We start from the raw sequence: 18,386 nt of genomic DNA, 5'->3' as shown, positions 1-18,386 counted from the left end.
GTGATTGAAGCCAGAATCGTCAGATTGCGCTGTAAATATTTAGTTTTTGAAAGAATATCTCAATATCCTATGGTTTATTTTAGTGAATTCATGTATAACTTGAAGAAATGATCCCTGGAGGTCTGATGCAAAACCATAACTAGTGTACTTCAAATATGTCATATATGAGGAAACTATCTACTAATAGCATTGAAAAATTATTCTACAGTATCACAAAATGATTAGAGTGAAAAATACAAACTATTGGATTTTGACTTTGTGGTTTACAAGTTATATGCTGACTGAAAGATCAAGTCATCTTGAGTTCCACTCCTAGTATATTCTTTGTTAAATAATCCCATAACAGAGTGAAGCGACTATCCAGTTCTTTGTGGTTTTCAGTGATTATCTAACTCTTATCAATAAAGTTTGACATTATATATATACTTACTAATTGATCTAATATTATTTATCAGTTTAGAGAGATGATCATTTGATGAATTTTTAAAATTGTACTTTTAAAACTAATAGTTAGTTATTGAGAGAGTTATTTAATTTACCTGAAATACTTGAAATAGGGTAGAGTTATCTTAACGGTTAACAAACTCGTCTCTCTGTCATAAGGTCATAATCTTATAAACAGTCCCGAATCCTTATATGTCTAGTAGTTCTGCGACGTTCGAGTCTTCAATCAAGAGCTTCTTAGTTCAATTATATCAAAATAAGATATTGGGAATCACTACTTATAATAATGTATAATAACTTATAACAGCGTAAAGAAGCAGAGTGAAACGAATAAAAGAGTTCAAAACCTCATTGTCAAAGCAAATTCAAATACAAAATAAACAAAATTTATGTGAACAGTGCTTCTTCTAATAGGTATAGACAATAACGAGTATAGACACCATGTGTAATCAAACTGTAGGATATCAACTGTTAAGTAGAAAACAATATTCTTACAAAGCAAAAATGACAAGGTTCTATCCAAAATAGAGACCAAGTGAACTTAATTTGCTGCAAAGGTGAACACTCAAATTATAAAATAGTATTTACGCAAGAATAATCCAAGAATAATACAACTAGTTGTCAGCTATAATTAACATTTTTAACAATCAGGAAATGAAGTTTCTATCCCTTTTTCATAGATCTAATCAATGAAATGAAATAGGAATAATCAGGAATTCGGTCACGCAATATAGCAACTGCTAGAATATAGGGTCATGTAGAACAAAGCTAGCAAGATTAACCAAAAAAGTAAATCTAATCGAAGAAGAGATTAGAACCAAAAGATCTGAAATAACCTAGTATCTATATATGTATAGTATTTTACACCCAGTTCCCATGTAGAATGTTTGTTATCATGTATGTGGATACTGAGTCGCATACAATTCAAATAGGATACTTTGGTTCATTTCCTCATATTATATCGGGTCGAAAGACAGCCTTGCTGGGTTAAATTAAAAAAACTATTTTTCTTTCACCACTTATTCTGTACGAAAGTCGTAGACTTTAGAAGAAAATGTTGTCATAGAAATAATGAATAACCAGTTTGTCCAAAAGCTCACTTTTAAAGGGAGTAGGCTTTAAAGATATTGTACAGAATGACGATGAAAACTCCTCACTTAAATTATTTAACTGAAAGAATTCTACACGGTTGCATTCATTAGTCGATCTTAGCTACATCACCATTCAAAACGTGAAGGAACTGGAAGGCCGTTTCGTTTTAGAATGGTTTGCGCAAGATCATGGATCGATGGAAGTTAGACATTAACACCATTGGATAGCGACTCAGGGGTCTAGAGATTAAGCTTTCGTGTGTAATACGGAAAGTTCTGGGTTCGGGCTCTGTTTGCGAAATCGTGGACGCGCACTGCTGAGAAGTCCCATAACTAGGATGAAACGGCCTTCCAGGTTTTTAATGATAGTCAAACTTAGATCGACTTATGAATTCAACTGTGACAACTACAAATTTGATATAAGAATGTTAAAGGACCTAGAATTTTTAATACCGATGTGACAAATAAACAAAAACCTAATAATCAAATCTATTCATCATACTAAATTCAAGAATATAACAAACAATATTACATAAACCATAATGCTAATTTTTTATACCTTCTATGTTTTCAATTCCATCCAGAATAATTATTAATGGTTGCTGGGATGATTGTTCATATGTAGCTTCAACGATAGCTGTATGCAAAGCTGTACGTAGTCCATCATAAGTCTGAAAGTAAAGTGTAGCAGTAATGACAAATCAGATTTCCTTTTAAATCTCTTTATGATAAAATTGCTTTCTTTTTTCTCGATTGATTTAATGATTTAGTCGACCAAACCATCGAGATCATCGAATAGAACTCTGTCTTAAATCATCCATCTATGCTACAAATCTTCCTTATCATTTTAAAAATTAGATTATTTCTGATAAATTTTGTTAATTAAACGCTATACTCGGTTTCTAAGCTAGTCTCGTAACCTCCAAGCTAAATCTACACAGTAATTTGAACGCGAGAGAAAAGGCGTAAACTATGCGAGAAGCACTGTACTCCAAAAGGTTCATTTATGTACAGACAATATAGAGTTTTTAGAAGTCATTAGGTTTTCCTGAAAACTCTGGAATGCTACTAAACATAATGGCAGTATAGTAATCAGCCAATCAGGAACTGTACATGTGAATTTTCACTTCTGTGATGTTTCTGACAAAACGTCTCGTGAACTCTGATTGGATAAAATACTTCATAATGTTTCCTAAGCTTATCATGTCTATTGCGAGAAACTTTCTGGGTCATCCCAATAGTTCCACTACTTACAAAACACAGTATAACGCACACTTTTCCAACACCTATAGAAAGTGATATACTTTGTTTACTGGTGCAGTATTTGTATGTATGTATGTATATGTAACTTTACACTTTCGTGATGTTTCTGACAAAACTTCTAGTGAATGCTGATTGGATAAAATATTTCCTGAACCTTTCTTATCTTTTGTGAGAAGTTTTCTGGACTACCCCAACAATGTCGTGAGGACTTTGATTTGAAAGTGTTATCCAAATATTGAAATGTTAATGTTGTCAAATTAAGACAATGATAATAATACATTCTATACATAAAAATGAATGGATACTATCAATCTATGCATTTAAAATCATTTCCTATTTCATAAAACATACATCAGGTATACTTGAATTATTCATTCGTGTTGATAGTTCAATACATAGATAACTTAATAAATTGAGTAAATTTAATGACATTGTAGAAGATCCAATCATTCTATAGATTACACGTGGACTGAAATATCAAAAGAAGGAAAACAACAGCAACAACACATAATTAAACATGTAACTAGATGAAATATAAACTCATTGAATAGTCAGAAGGGGTTTTGTGAAGATTTCAGTATTTTCATTAGTTGAAAGCATGAGTCAATTGATGCTAGACCACCATGGAAAACCGGGAACCATTGGACAGCCGTTTCGTCCTATTGTGGGATACCGGCTCAGTGGTCTAGAGGTTAAGTGTTCTGGTTCGAGACTGGTGGGTCCTGGGTTCGAATCTCGCGAGGCGAGGTCGTGGATGAGCACTGCCGAGGAGGAGTCCCATAATAGGACGAAACGGCCATCCAGTGCTTCCAGGTTTTCCATGGTGGTCTACCTTCAATTGAATCATGCTTTCAACTATGAAAATCATTGAATAGTATCAATGTTTCATTAAAACTTGGTTAAAATGAAAAACATAATTGTATACTGCAGGGTATTTGATAATTTAGCACTATAGTGTCAATGTTAGTATAAATTTGGAATCATATCCGGAATAATAATAATTAATGTTATATCCCGGGGAGAATTATGTATGGCAACTTTTGAGAACTATTTATGAACAAATATTATATGTATATTCTTAATGTGTAACTATTCGGTATCTAGATTATGTCTATGTATACTCCTATTACTACAACCTTTATTTACCCATAGACTATTATGATATGATTTACTGTTCTTGAGTTATGCCTAGTCGGTTAATTACAGTCTCTCATATTCATAGCCACTTTTGGATAAATCTTGTATAAATGTTGTTTTCTATTTTGTGGTATGATGTGGTCTGTTTGGTTTGTATATAAATCCAATGTGTTTGAAATACATGATTCATATTGTGGAGACTGAGATTGGTGTTTTGGACTGAGCAGGCAGGGCTATGTAGGGATAAGGACTGATAAGGACTGTAGAATGCTCGTACGGGCTTTTTTTTGGGAGTCATTGGTCCGTTCGATAAATCATTGTTCTACAATTGTCGGTATCGTTCAGTGGTATACTGATAGGGGCGCAAGGATACAAGTCATAACAATTAATACAAGAAGAGAGAATATTCTTAAGATATTATCTACTGAGAAAATTAATGGAGACAGAAATTCAGTTGACTATTACACCTTTGTGTTGATGGGACATTTCAAAATTTAACATCATATATGGATTATTTCATTTTATGAGTCTCCTGCAAATCACTAACCGATCAAGGTTAGAAAACCGCTGAAAACTTGTAAGCACTGGACGGCTATTTTGTTCTAGTATGAGGCTCTTTAGAGAATCGAATCCAAAGCCTTCAGTTTCAACCATGAACACTTAATCACTAAGCCGACATCTGATGGTGAATAAGATTAACATAGATTAATGCAAAATATTGTTTTATCACCTTCCATTATCGTCGGTGAATAAATGTTTCACACCTAATTAGGTTGGACTCCACCGGTCACAGCTTCTCAATAGGACTTCTAGATAGATCCTCAGATGAGGGATCGTGAATGTGTTCTACACAAGAATCCAATGCTTGAACAAAACAGCCGTCCAATATTTCCAGTTTTTCAGTTGTTATCTAATTTAGATTGCTTCATAATCTTAAAAGATTCAACAATCTCCATACCACTACAAAAAGTGATTTAAAGCAAGGCAACTAGGATTCTATTTGAATACTCTTTTTAATATATAAAGTGATAAATTCGACCATATATTAAGCTAAACAAACAAATGATTAAACTTTTTAATCACTCATGTGGTAGTTCAAAGTAATCAAGCGAACTGATTCATGGATTATTGAATAAAAACATGGAAGCAAGACAAAATACTCATGGATGTAAGCTAATTACTCATTGCTTTACACTTCACTTTATCATGCTTTAATAATTCATACCTTAGTTGTAAACACAATATAATTAGTAACGAATCAGTCATATACTTATCCTCATGAAATATGAGTTGTCACAATGATACAAGGAGAACGGTTATTAATGGACTGCTGCGGTTATATATATACTCAACCTTCGTCTTACAACTCATTCCTGATCATCTGTAATGATCTACTGATGGAGATCATAGTTAAAATGTCTTCTATAGATCCCAAAAGCGTTTATCCAGTTTGAGACCATGATGATAGGCAAAAGGGAGAAACAGTGAAAGTTATATGGAGCCAATATTCTTAGTAAGTTTATTATTTTTTAACCTCTACAATATGGTAACGATAGTTTCTAAACAGATAATTTCAGTTATATAACTGTTCATTGCTCATTGATGAATTTCGAGTAAGATAATATGTGAGTCTTCGATTTATGATGTCAATCTGAAAGGGATGAAGGAATCAATCAAAAATGGAATCGTTACCGCTTAGTATCTATTTGAGTAATCAGAATTTCAGTTAAAGCCACTTATATTTTTTAATACATATATATAGGATAAACAAAATATGGTTAGCAACGGAACGCAGGACACTCGTTTCGTTTTATTTGAGACTCATCAGCCAGATGTACCTACCTCCAAGAGTTAATATTTATCCCGGGACTAGAACCGATTTCGTTTTCACTTCGAACGCCAATGAATAATACACTTATCTATAGAGGTCATTTGGTTACTTATTTATAAAATGAGTATTAATTGTCATTTAATTTGTAATAGTTTAGTTTATCCCATTGTTAATATTTCAACTGAGAGTTGATCAGCTTAGGTTCGAATACAGAAGTGGAAATCCAACATTAAACCTAGGTTCATCCCATCGATGAACCTTAAATAGAACGTAACACGTGTTCTAGGTTCCACTGACAGCTATATTCTATCCGTTTTATGTAAACGTGTATTATGATGGTTATATTAATGCAGTCTGCACAAGATGTATATATATATATACCAATTATTATAATATAATCATAGATTCATCATTTTTTGATAGAGTTTTGTTCTCTGAGCCGGATGGTTTGGTCGTGGAGCTTTCATCGTCCTTCTGAACGACATCATCAACATAAACTTCGGGTAGAAGTGAATGTTCGAATTTTTTCCATATATGGAACACTTCACTTGTACCCGAAGTTTATGCTCATGATGTCGTTCAGAAGACCGATGAAAGCTCCACGACAAAACTATCCAGCTAAGAGAACGAAACTTCATCAAAATCATCCATCTAAGCTACATATCTTCTTCATCATCTCATATATATCTATACCAATACATTGTCAAATGAATAACTTACTTTACAATAGATGTATTAACTTTCATTGATTCTGCTAATAATCGTTTAGCTAAACTTGCTAATAGAACAGATTTACCACTACCAGATTCTCCTTTAATTTGAATAAACTTAAAATAATTTCGATTAGTTCCATTATTCTCTTGACAATTTATTGTATGTTTTATAATTGAATTATATAATTCCATTAGTAGTTCTTCTCTTGCAATATACATTGATGATCTTTTAAGAAATTTAAAGAAAAATGAATGAATGAAACAGTTATAAAGATTAGAAGGGGAGAGTTTTGTGGAGATTTTAATAATTTTATATAGTTGAAATCATGAGTCCATTGAAGCTAGACCATCATGGAAAACCTGAAAGTACTGGATGACCGTTTCATTCTATTGTGGGATTCCCCAGTGACAGTGCAAATCCACGATCCCGCCTTACGAGATTCGAATCCAGTGTTTTTTACAGGTTTTCCATAGTAGTCTAACTTCAATTAACTCATGATTTTAACTATATAAAGTTAAAAAGATAATTTGATAGGAGAATCATTAACAAGACTAGAATTTATGAACAAACCAATCAGATTTAAGATAAATACGTCTTGGATTTTGGAGCGAAATTCAATCACTTATTTGTCCAAATAACGTTTTGGCATTTCAGCTGATGTCAGTTCATGATAAAAACTCCAAAATGTAATTCCTAATCCATATCATCAACTGTAAATCATAATGCTTGTTCTTCGTATTGCTTTATAACCCTCATTTAACTCCAGTAAGTAGGTGGATATTGTAAAGGTCACTAAGGTGTCACTCAAAGGTCGTCCATAAATTATAGTCACACCGAATCCTTAATGTCGCTAAATCCATATTTTAAAAAAATTCATGTTTAAGATTCGTCACAAATTTCCAAATTGTCACTTATCACTTGTCACCATGTCATGTATCTGATTCAGCTATTCATGAATCAAAACGATTCCTTTACACGCTTACTTCAAACAAAAAAAACTGAACCTGTTATATCTAGAAATAATATTTTTCTTGCTATACCACGTACTACTTGAGCACTCGAATGTTTGAATCCACCGAGTTGCAAGTCAGATGACAGAAGACTAATAGGAAGGAATCTTATTCCCAATGGTGTCAAGTATGGTACAAAACACTCAGTTATTTATATTTTTAGTAAAAATGAAATCATCATTACAGTCATCCAATCCATATGTAGTGGTTTTTATCATTTGTCTAGTAAGGAAGCTACACGTCAAGATCCGGGAATGTTCTTTCAAAAAATCATTAAACGGAATGTCTTTGACTCTTTTCGAGCTCCTTAGATCTTCCTTCAGTTTACCGAGGATAGTCCCTGCTGAACCGAATACTGATTAATTGATGTGCTTTGTAAAGTCTATGCATGGAATAACGAACAATTTACACATTAAACATTGCCATTTTTATTTCAGCGGCATTCATCAACGTACAGTTAAAAATACTGTCAATTTTCGACGTTTTTCATTGAGCTTATCAATCAACCGATGTTAAACCACCATTAAAAACCGGGAAGCACTGGATGATGGTTTTGCCTTGATAGGGGACTCGTCAGCAGTGCGCATGCACTCGAACTCGCGCGTGAACTCTTAACATTTAGAACACTGGGCCGGTATCCAATAGTGTTAATGTCTTATTGCAACCAATCCACGAAATTGAGAGACCATCTTTCATTGTACCGAGGTATTTACATGTCTCTACCTGACCTTTTCATAGTCTTCAGAATAATTCAAAATAAGAGTATACGACAAATTCAGTAACATTTATCTTTGATGAAGTTACATTGCATAATACAGTCCAAATCAACTATGTGAGACTTCAGAGTTAACTATATTATGTAATCACTGTTTGAACGTGTACACTATCGTTGTCAATTTCCATTTAAACTTTTGGTTCACTGGGGTTAAGTTAATGTTTAGATTGTGATCTCGATGTTCCGACATATCATTTTAATCGGTTTCTTTATAAATACTTTATACAAAATAAAACAATTTTTAAATTCAATAATATGACACTTGCAAGAATGATGATTTGTATACAGTAGCATTTGGAACTATTTCAGAAAGTTATCCATGAATGATAAGAATACACTGGTTATATTATCAAGTAGATCAGTATTCTTCATTCTTTCTTATTCTCATTAAAATGATTGTTTGAATCTTCCCATTGATGATTTGGACTATAATTGATCAGCCTCCTATTAGTATATGTGCATCCTGAGTGGATTGCCTCGATTCTACATTATATCACAAGCATTATAAAGAAAGATGGATAGTGGCTAGCAGTGGAATCCAGGACAAGCGTTTCGTCCTGCTCGGCATTCGTCAAGTGGATGTACTTGCATCATAGAGTTATTGTTTACTCCAGTACTCGAACTCAGTATTGTTCTCTTCGAACGCCATCACGTTGTACACTTAGCTACTGAGTTCTGATAATCATCAGCTTGTGCGATAGGGTGAAGTTTTAATTCATTTTTTGTATTATTTATTTGAATCTTCCTATTGATATTTAAGACTGAAAGTCAGTGGTATCAGGACTGAGTAGCTAAGTGAATAACGTAGAGGCATTTGAAGTGAACGGTACTGATTTTAAATCCTGGAGTAGAAATCCATCCAAGGATCCAAATACATTCATCTGCCAAGTACTGAACAGGATGAAACACACGTCCTGGATTCCACTGCTGGTCACCATCTATCTTTGCTTATGAATGTATATATTTTGTAGCATTTAACTAAATCACTTACAATCTTTCCATCATTTCTAAATGAGCTGATATTTCATATTCTAAACACCAATGATATAAATAATTCACTTGTTTATTGATTCTATTTTCCATTTCATTTGTATAACGTCTATTCATTTCTTCAATTAAACTTTGACTAAATTTATTTCGTATATTACGGCATAGATCATCTAGATAAATAGCATGTTCTTGATAATTGATTGGATCTAAATAAGATTGTGTACAATGAATTTGATCATTTAATGTAATCAAAGCAGATTTTTCTAATTCATAATGAGATTGATTATTAGCTGGTACCTAATAAGGTTAATAAAATAGAATAAAGGTTAACAAGCAAAAGGAATATGTTGAAATTGAATTCTGTAAACTAGGCGGTTAAAGTTGTTATATCCTAGCAAAGATATAAGTAAGGGTAACTTCCGGAACCTATTAATGGATGATTATTCTATATATATATATATATATATATATATATATATATATATATATATATATATATATATATATATATTCGGTGAGACTAAACTATACTGACAACCTTTGAACGAATCTTAAATGACCTTGAGAAATATTAGCCAATCAGAATACAGTTGGTATACAGTAAAAATATATTATACTAAAGTCAAAAATTAAAGGGGATACTGTTCTTTTACATGACTCAAAAACTTATTAAGGTTAGATATAGATTCAGAAGTTCTAAAATCATAGTGCATCCGGTACAAGAACTCATCCATGTTGCTCCATAGTAGTCGGCCTCTGGAGCCATGATAAGGTCTCAAAAATTCTTTTAGCCTCGACCACATAGCTTCAATGTTGTTGGTATGTTGGTATGATTTAGGGTTAGAGTTAAGGTTTAGGGTTATGGTTTAGGGTTAAGGATGAGACTATAAATTATGGACGACCTTTGAGCGACGCTAGAGTGACTCTGAGAGTGTCAACATAATAACTAAGACTAAATGAGTGTTATAAACCTGTGTGAAGAATTCAAATTATGATTAAAAGTTCATGGTTAAGGTTAGGAATTATACTTAGGGTTTTCATCACGAACTGACATCAGCTATAATGCTAAAACTATATTTATACAAATGGATAATTGAATTTCGCGCCAAAATCTTATGATCACTTCTCTTGTAGACGCTGAATTATCACGTCTTCTCTAAAATTCGTTGTCAACCGATCGTACGTAAGCATCAGGTACCGAACTTAGCGCCGTGACCTTGAAAACCCGCGAAAGCTTCTGATTGGCTTGTCAGTATAGTTTAGTCTCGCCATATATTCTTATTGTTTTACTATTGAGTAACTAGATTGTGTATATCTATATTCATCTTATTATAAGCTTCATTTTGACCTATGAATTATTATTATACGAATTACTGTCCCTAAATTATATTCAGTTTATTGATTATGGTATCCCACATTTCACAGCCACATTTGGCTTGATCTTGTACAAATATTATTTTCTATTTTATGGTGTGATGCTGTCTGTCTGTCTGGTATATAAACCAAGTATACTTGAAATAAATGATTCGCATAGTTTCGTATAGCAGAAGCTGCAATTGGTGTTCTGGACTCAAGTGGAAGGGCTAGACGGACAAGGAACGAATAAGGACGCTAGACTGCTCATACCAGTTGGACATCATTGATTTTGGCACAGTATTAAGATTAGAAAAGTCGTATTTCGATTGATGGATAATTCACGTGATAAAAGCCGGACATAAAAATCAATAACGAATTGTCATACGTCTATTTTTTTATAAAGTCATAACAAATTGGCGACGGCCTTTGTAAAGTCACAACAAAAGTGTAAAGCTTTTATTGTCTTACTAGATAATATTATCATCCAGATATAAGTGAACTATGAAAATAAAAGTCTATAAAAACTTATCAACTTCAAAGTTGATAGAATGATCTACTAGTTTAGTGTGTGTTACTGATGTCGACAGATATAAGTAGTATGTATCACCACTTGGAAGTAACATGTCTGGCGTCAGAAGGTTAAGAAGATTGAAGAAAAGAGAACGAGAACAGAGAATGATTGTTGTGGAAACGATAGAACAATGAAATCTGATACGATTGATTGATATTTTGCAAATGAAGTATTTATTGTATGGTTCACAGATATTACTAAGATATTCTATAATTTTGTGTTCAAATACATTCGATTGTCTCCATTTGTGTTCTCGTTCAATAAACTAGTTATATGTGGGGGAAATTTTTGATAGCTTACTTCTATATAAGGTTTTTGTTAATGACTTTGTTTTGAACAGTGTTGCATCCCGTGGAGAATTATGAATGGTAACTTTGAGAACTATGTATGGACCGATATGATATGTATATTTCCTATTGTATAATTGTTAAGTAACTAAACTATTCATATTCGTGTCCCTCTTATGATAAGCTTTATTTTGACCTATAGACTATTACTACACGATTTACCATTCTTGAGTTATCCTTAGTCCCTTAATTACTGTTCCCCCTATTCACAGCCACATTTGGCCAAATCTTGTACAAGTGTTATTTTCTATTTTATTGGTACGTTTTGTCAGTCTTTTTGGTACATAAACCCAGTTTGTTTGTGAATAATGATTCATATTGTAGAGGCTGTTATTGGTGTTCTGGATTTAACTGGCTGGGCTAGGCTAGGCAGAAAGCAAGACTGATAAGTGCTCAAGACTGTCCATACGGCTTTTGTGTATCATTAATCCGAACAATAATTTCACTGCTCTCCAATTAGCGGTCTTATCACCCATATCAAACAGGACACGTACGCACTCAATCGATATAACAAACAGACAATTGATAGCTTTACAATTCATTCATCCAGATTAAAGAATTAAGTTTCAATAAATTGGGATATTTAACTATAGTTGTCAGTAGGATGATCAAAGCGAACAGGTAGCGTAGTTCAACTAAATATGTAACCTGAGCACATCAACATTTAAAGATTCGAAACAAGTTGTCTATATTAAGGATCAAATTTCATATATTTGACCGATGAATTGAAACGAGAGCAGTAAATAAAAACCAACACTACGTGGGAGCTTATTTGTTAGTTTATTAGACGAAGTTTGTGGAGATTGTAAAACTTGTTTAGTCTTCATCACAGAATTAACTCAGTTAAACAACTTCTGGGAACCAAAAAGTATTGGACAGTCGTTTCATCTAGGAATGAAACTCATTAACAGTGTGTAATCACAGCCCTACTAGGAATAGAAAGAGGGTCTTCAGACATTGAAGTAAACGATTATACTCCCAACCATAAAGCTAGTATCAACTGGTCTACATTTTTAATTTCAATCAATTATAAATATTGCCCGACCTTAACCCATTGATTAAAATTAGGAATGTAAACCTTTGGATTCTAAGTTGGCGATTTGTAGGTCGAGCCTTTACTGTGATACCTGAGAGCTCTGGGTTCGATTCTCTATAAATGTATGACTGAATACTCTTGAAAAGTCTCACCCACACTAGGACAAATCAACGGACAAGTTCTTCATAGCTTACAGTAGTTCCCTAACTGATATCATTCTATAATGTAATCATTTACACAAACTTCTAAACGTTTTTCGAGGGTCAGTTAAATTACTTTTATGAAATCAATTAACTTTTTTCGCCTTTTTTTAAAAACTAACTACCCCTATCTAGATGTTGTCTCCGACGTATTACTGACATCCAGTAGCAACATCATGTTAGTAACACTAAAGTTATTTATTAAGCTGAAGTGGAAAAGATTATCCAGAACAGAGTTCGATGGGGAATCTTGGCGGGTAACCTAAACTCCTCCGAGAGTAGTAACAGGTGTAAGTAAGTAAGTAAATAAGTAAGCCCCTATCTAGTTCATCATTATATACGTGTACACACGTCATATGGATTTTATATCACAAAAACGAAAGCTGCAATGTATGATTTACTTTTAATCTTGCCCAATTCACAAGTAATTTTGCTCTGGCTAATGATTCATCGAAAGCACTTGAAAGAAATTCATTTTTTATTGAACTGGAAGAACTAGAATTCATTGTGTTTACATTTGTTCTCGTGGTTGACCATGAAGCCAATGATAATGATCGGGATCTCCAACTAGTTATAGAAGGATCATTAATATTAGTAGATTTTTTTGATGGAATTTTATTATCTTGATGATAACGTATATGAACAAAACAGTCTGAATTTAATTCATTATTTTGTAGAACCAATTCTATCTGCCTTTCAACTTCTATCCATTTCATTATAAGAAATATGATAAAGATAAAGAACAAATTATTAAGGTTAGAAAGCACTCTATTTAAATATATTGAAGTAGTTGAATTCATGAATCGATCTAAGCTAGAAACCATTGAAAACCTGGAAGCGCTGGACGACCGTTTCGTCCTAATATGGGATTCGTCAGCAGTGTGCATCCACGATCTCCCATATGAGATTCGAACCAAAAACCGCCGGTTTCGTGTACAAACACTTAACCTCTAGACCTTTGGAGGTGTATCCAATGGTGTTAATGTATTACTTTAATCAACCCATGTTCTTGCGCAACGGTTTATCCGCTGCCTCAAGTAGATAACTTGTAGTGCGAAATCTGACTCCATTTAGATCATATCAATGGTTGATTGTCAGAATGTAAATACTGTCTATCCTCGTATGTAATACATCACTTAATTCGCGTTGGTGAATAATGGAGTTAAATAAGTCAAATACGAGAATGTATTTTGAATACATGTATTTTGAACACTCATTGATCTGGACAGGAAATCAGAGTGATGAAGCAAATAGAAGAGAGCGAAGCAAAAATGACACGCATTGGAGATGGCGGGTAAGCCAACTCACTTTTATCAAGCTTTAATCAATACTTATAGTCAGACAAGAATAAGTTATAGACATGTGATGAATAAGAGAAAAAGTGTACACACAACTACGTTCATATAAAAAATAGTCAGCGTTAGTAAGTGAATAATTAACAAGGTGAAAACGTGATTCAAGATGGATAGGTAAATTGGCTTGTCCAGAAGCTAGAATAAGGTATACGGGATTAACATAACAACCGATACTACAAACTGTCTCCACCCGACACCGATTGAACTCCAATGGTCATAGCTTCTCACTAGAACTGAAGGAAATCATATTGAACCTAGTCACTAGTAAGTACTTGATTGTTATCGGAATGGGAATTGGTGGAGATTGTAGTAATTTTAATAACTGAATTCATCAGTCGATCTAAGACGAGGAGTCACATACTGGGACGAAACAGTTGTCCAGTGATTCCAAGCTTTTAGTGGTGCTCTAGCATAAATCAACTGATGAATTTAACTATTTAGTTGATAATGATATAATTTACTTGTGTCCAGCTGTTATGATGACCTTTAATTAGTTATTATGATGACCAACATTCTTTACTGATCTCCACCGGCAATTGATTGGTTGTTCTTGCTATCGATTCTATATTTTTTGTTGTATACCAAAGTCATATTTGTTACTATATACTCAGAGTTATTATATTACAATTTAGGAATTTTTCAATATTAAGCTTTCACATTTGTTCCTAACTTCTCACTGTCTTCACTCTAGTAGATGATTATTGTTGAAGTTCGTGCGTTAATCGTTGGGTCCATCTAATTCTTATAGATACCGTTTCATATTAGGATAATCTCTCCTTCATTCGTAACTCAGGGTTACTGTAGGTTAGCTTAAAACAGAAAAGTGACATAGATCGACACAATGAAGCTATCATGTTCCATTGAGCATTAAATCTTATTAATTTCTACTTAGTCGCCTATAGATATCGTGATATCTTCTCCTGTCAATACTGTGTTGATTCATAGTTGAGTCATTATTGAGGAATTCTGCTTAAAATGCCATACTATCAAATAAAGTAACCTATTTTCTTACAATATTTAAGGTAGAACAATTTAAAGTCAACTTTACCATTGATTTCATTCTATCAAGTAGCTTTTGATCTAAATTATGATAGTTTTAAAGTTCTGTGTAGTTAACAAGTTGACCTTCCTTTAGAATGAGTTAAAGTATTTAGTACTTATTCATTTTGGCTTACTACAATTGTATACATTTAAATGGTCTTTTGTTATATCCCAATGACAATTATGAATGGTAACTTTTGAGAACTACTTATGGACCAATATGATATGTATATTTCCTATTGTATAATTGTCAAGTAGCTAAAGGATGAATAACAACTGGAAAGAACTGGAAAGGAAAGTTCAGGACAGAGTTGGATGGAGAATGTTGGTGAGCAGCCTATGCTCCTCGACGAGGGGTAACAAGCGTAAGTAAGTAAGTAAGTAAGTAAGTAGCTAAACTATGCATATTCATGTTCCTCATATTTAAAGCTTTATTCTGACCCATAGACTATAATGATATGTTTTACTGTTTTTGAGTTATGCCCAGTCGGTTAATTACAGTGTCTCATATTCACAGCCACTTCGGTATAAATCTTGTACAAATGTTATTTTCTATTTTGTGGTATGATGTGGTCTGTTTGGTTTGTATATATATAGCAACCATCCTACAATCAATTTCGATTCTAGTCAATTTTGGTTAAGCCCTTTTTATAACTTACTTAACAGACATCATCATTTGGATAGTAACAATTTGCATATTCTTTGCACTGCTATACCACTAGAGCACATGACACTCTATCCAAAATCTTGACTGCTTAAATATCATTCGATGACTCATACTCCTCCCCATAAGTGTACGCACGCAAATATTATTATCAGCCTTTGTTTTGCTTTGCTGTGCCCTTATTAAATTTGACTATAAATTGCCTATGTAATCACTTGCTATTCACCTTGTTCGTTTCCTTCGCTTGTTCGCCTATTCACTCGCTCTCTCGCTTGCCGCTCGCTCGCTCGTTGATATTCGCTCAGGTGTTGTTAGCTTTTTGACCTGAGTTATTCGACAATAAACTGTAGTCGCTGCTATCCTTCGTCTTCTGATTTTACGCACCGTTAAGTTTAGAATTATAACGGTTATCGAAGTAAACGATTAACGAATCGCGGCACTACATATAAACTCAGTATGTTTGAGATACATGTTTCATATCGTAGAGGCTGGGATTGGTGTTCTGGACTCAACAGGCAGGGCCAAGTGGGAATAAAGACCAATAAGGACTGTAGACTGCTCGTACGGGTTATATGAATCGTTGGCCCCATCGATAAATCATTTTTCTTTAATTGGTGGTATCGTCACGTGGTATACTGATAAGGGCACAAGGCTACAAGCTATAACATCTTTAACATACTTTAAAGTTTTGCATAGAATTGACTTACAATGTGTTCTTTATCAAATTATCTCTCAGTTTAAACTATTCTCATTACTCATCGAAAACATTAGAATAATAAAACAGAATGTACAAAACTTACCTGACTGGAAATTATACTTTTCTTTTACATAAGATGATCTATCAGTCATATCAGTTTGTCTATTTGAATTAGGAATAGAATCAGTATTCGACTGACTTCTTTCAGTATTTGGTGTAGGTATTTCCATATCTGATAAACGATATGATGTAGCTGATGAACTAATTATTTGACTTTGATCAGAGAAACGCATAAGTAAACATCGTATTCGATGTGAATCATTTAGCCAAGATTTCAACTCCGCTTGACGTATATTTTGATCATCGAAACATGTAATCCCTGGGAGAACTTGACTTAATTAAGAAAATTGATAATAATAAGACTTACAATTGAATCTAGATAAGGAATACTTACTTTAACAAAGGTAAGACTAGAGATTTTTATGAATATATTAGAAATGAACGTTAATTTACCTTAGACGAATATCTGAACTATATTCCTTCCTGGGGTCTATCCTTCAGTAGTTCAATACAACTCAGGTCAAGAACATGTGGTTAGCCTGACCAGAATGTATATATATTTTCACACCAGAACCTGACAACAAGCCGACACAATCCAATAATAATCACAGTAATAATAAGGGTAAGGGAATATATAACTCATCTGGTACCTGTCAGACAATCTACTAGTCTCAATAAGCAAGCAGCCAATCATTATTATTCTCACCTACACATCACACCTACAGAACTAGTATAAAAAGCCTAAATCTAAATGAAATAGAATCTAGTGATGTTGTTCACAATGACATCGCCATCAAAATACAGAACTTAACTGAGAACTGAATTATTTGTGGTATGTTCACAACATCTTGACTAGATCTAACAACTAATTCAAGATTTTTAAAAGTTGGTTGATGACAATTACGTAAAATTAAAATAAACATACCTAACTGGTTGTAAATATGAAATATCCGGATGAGAATCTGAAGTTGGACAGTACCATTTATCTAAAATATCTGGATTAAGTGTTCGTATAATTTCACTTTTCTGACGTATTGAATCTTCAATTTGTGTCATTTGTATTGGTGTAACATTAGAAAATTTCAAAGTATTCCGTCTATTGGGTATTGCATCACTTACTGGTGACATATTAGACTAAAATGATTAAAATACAAGAGATCAGTAGATATGTTAGCGTTCAGTAAAAAAAACGATCATACATGTTTATAATTTTTTTGACATTCCACCATACTACTTACTGATATTCGAAGGATTATGTTGTCAATATAGAGGATTTGCGGAGATTATAGTATTTTCACAATTGAAATCAAGAGTCAGTATCATCCAGGCCACCGTTGGAAGCCTGGAAACACCTGATGGCCGTTGTGTTCTAGTATGAGAATCATCAGCAGTGCGCATCCACGATCCTGTATGAATGCTTGAATGTGTACGTCTGAAGAGTCACATACTAGGACGAAACGGCCATTCAATGCTTCCAGGTTTCTGATACTAGCTCAGATTAGATTGACTCGTGGTTTCAATTGCGAATAAGATGATGTTATTATCAATCATTTTTGATTGAGTGAATTTTGTTATCACTCTCTATTGTATAGAGTTGTTACTCCTAAACAAATACGAATCCCTGACATCTAATCCATTTCATTATTACTGATCCATCCGTCCATCATTTTTAGTAGTTTGCCTTCATTACATCTGTTGTTCATTTACATATTATTTACTTAAAACAGCCTCCGTATTTAGGTACATCATAGCACTTCGTTCAACGTTTAATATCTCTCTTTGCTGATTTAAAATAGATCCGTAC

At 33.4% G+C, this 18,386-nt stretch overlaps 1 protein-coding gene across 1 annotated transcript in view; it reads right to left on the bottom strand.

Annotated features, from left to right (window-relative positions):
• Positions 1-18,386, bottom strand: part of Smp_159200 (hypothetical protein) — a gene marked incomplete at both ends in the record, with an annotated part of 47,458 nt that overhangs the window by 9,294 nt on the left and 19,778 nt on the right. The window contains 7 exons of the mRNA XM_018797746.1: positions 2,095-2,206; positions 3,150-3,267; positions 6,487-6,705; positions 9,257-9,552; positions 13,167-13,468; positions 16,626-16,915; positions 17,508-17,716. Coding sequence (XP_018652757.1) covers positions 2,095-2,206; positions 3,150-3,267; positions 6,487-6,705; positions 9,257-9,552; positions 13,167-13,468; positions 16,626-16,915; positions 17,508-17,716 — 1,546 coding nt within the window. The remainder of the gene's footprint in view (positions 1-2,094; positions 2,207-3,149; positions 3,268-6,486; positions 6,706-9,256; positions 9,553-13,166; positions 13,469-16,625; positions 16,916-17,507; positions 17,717-18,386) is intronic.

This window comes from Schistosoma mansoni, chromosome 5 (genome assembly GCF_000237925.1).
Source record: "Schistosoma mansoni strain Puerto Rico chromosome 5, complete genome".
Classification (NCBI taxonomy): Eukaryota; Metazoa; Platyhelminthes; class Trematoda; order Strigeidida; family Schistosomatidae; genus Schistosoma; species Schistosoma mansoni.
Note: the sequence above shows the minus strand (reverse complement) of the source record. Positions and strands in the feature narration are given on the sequence as shown.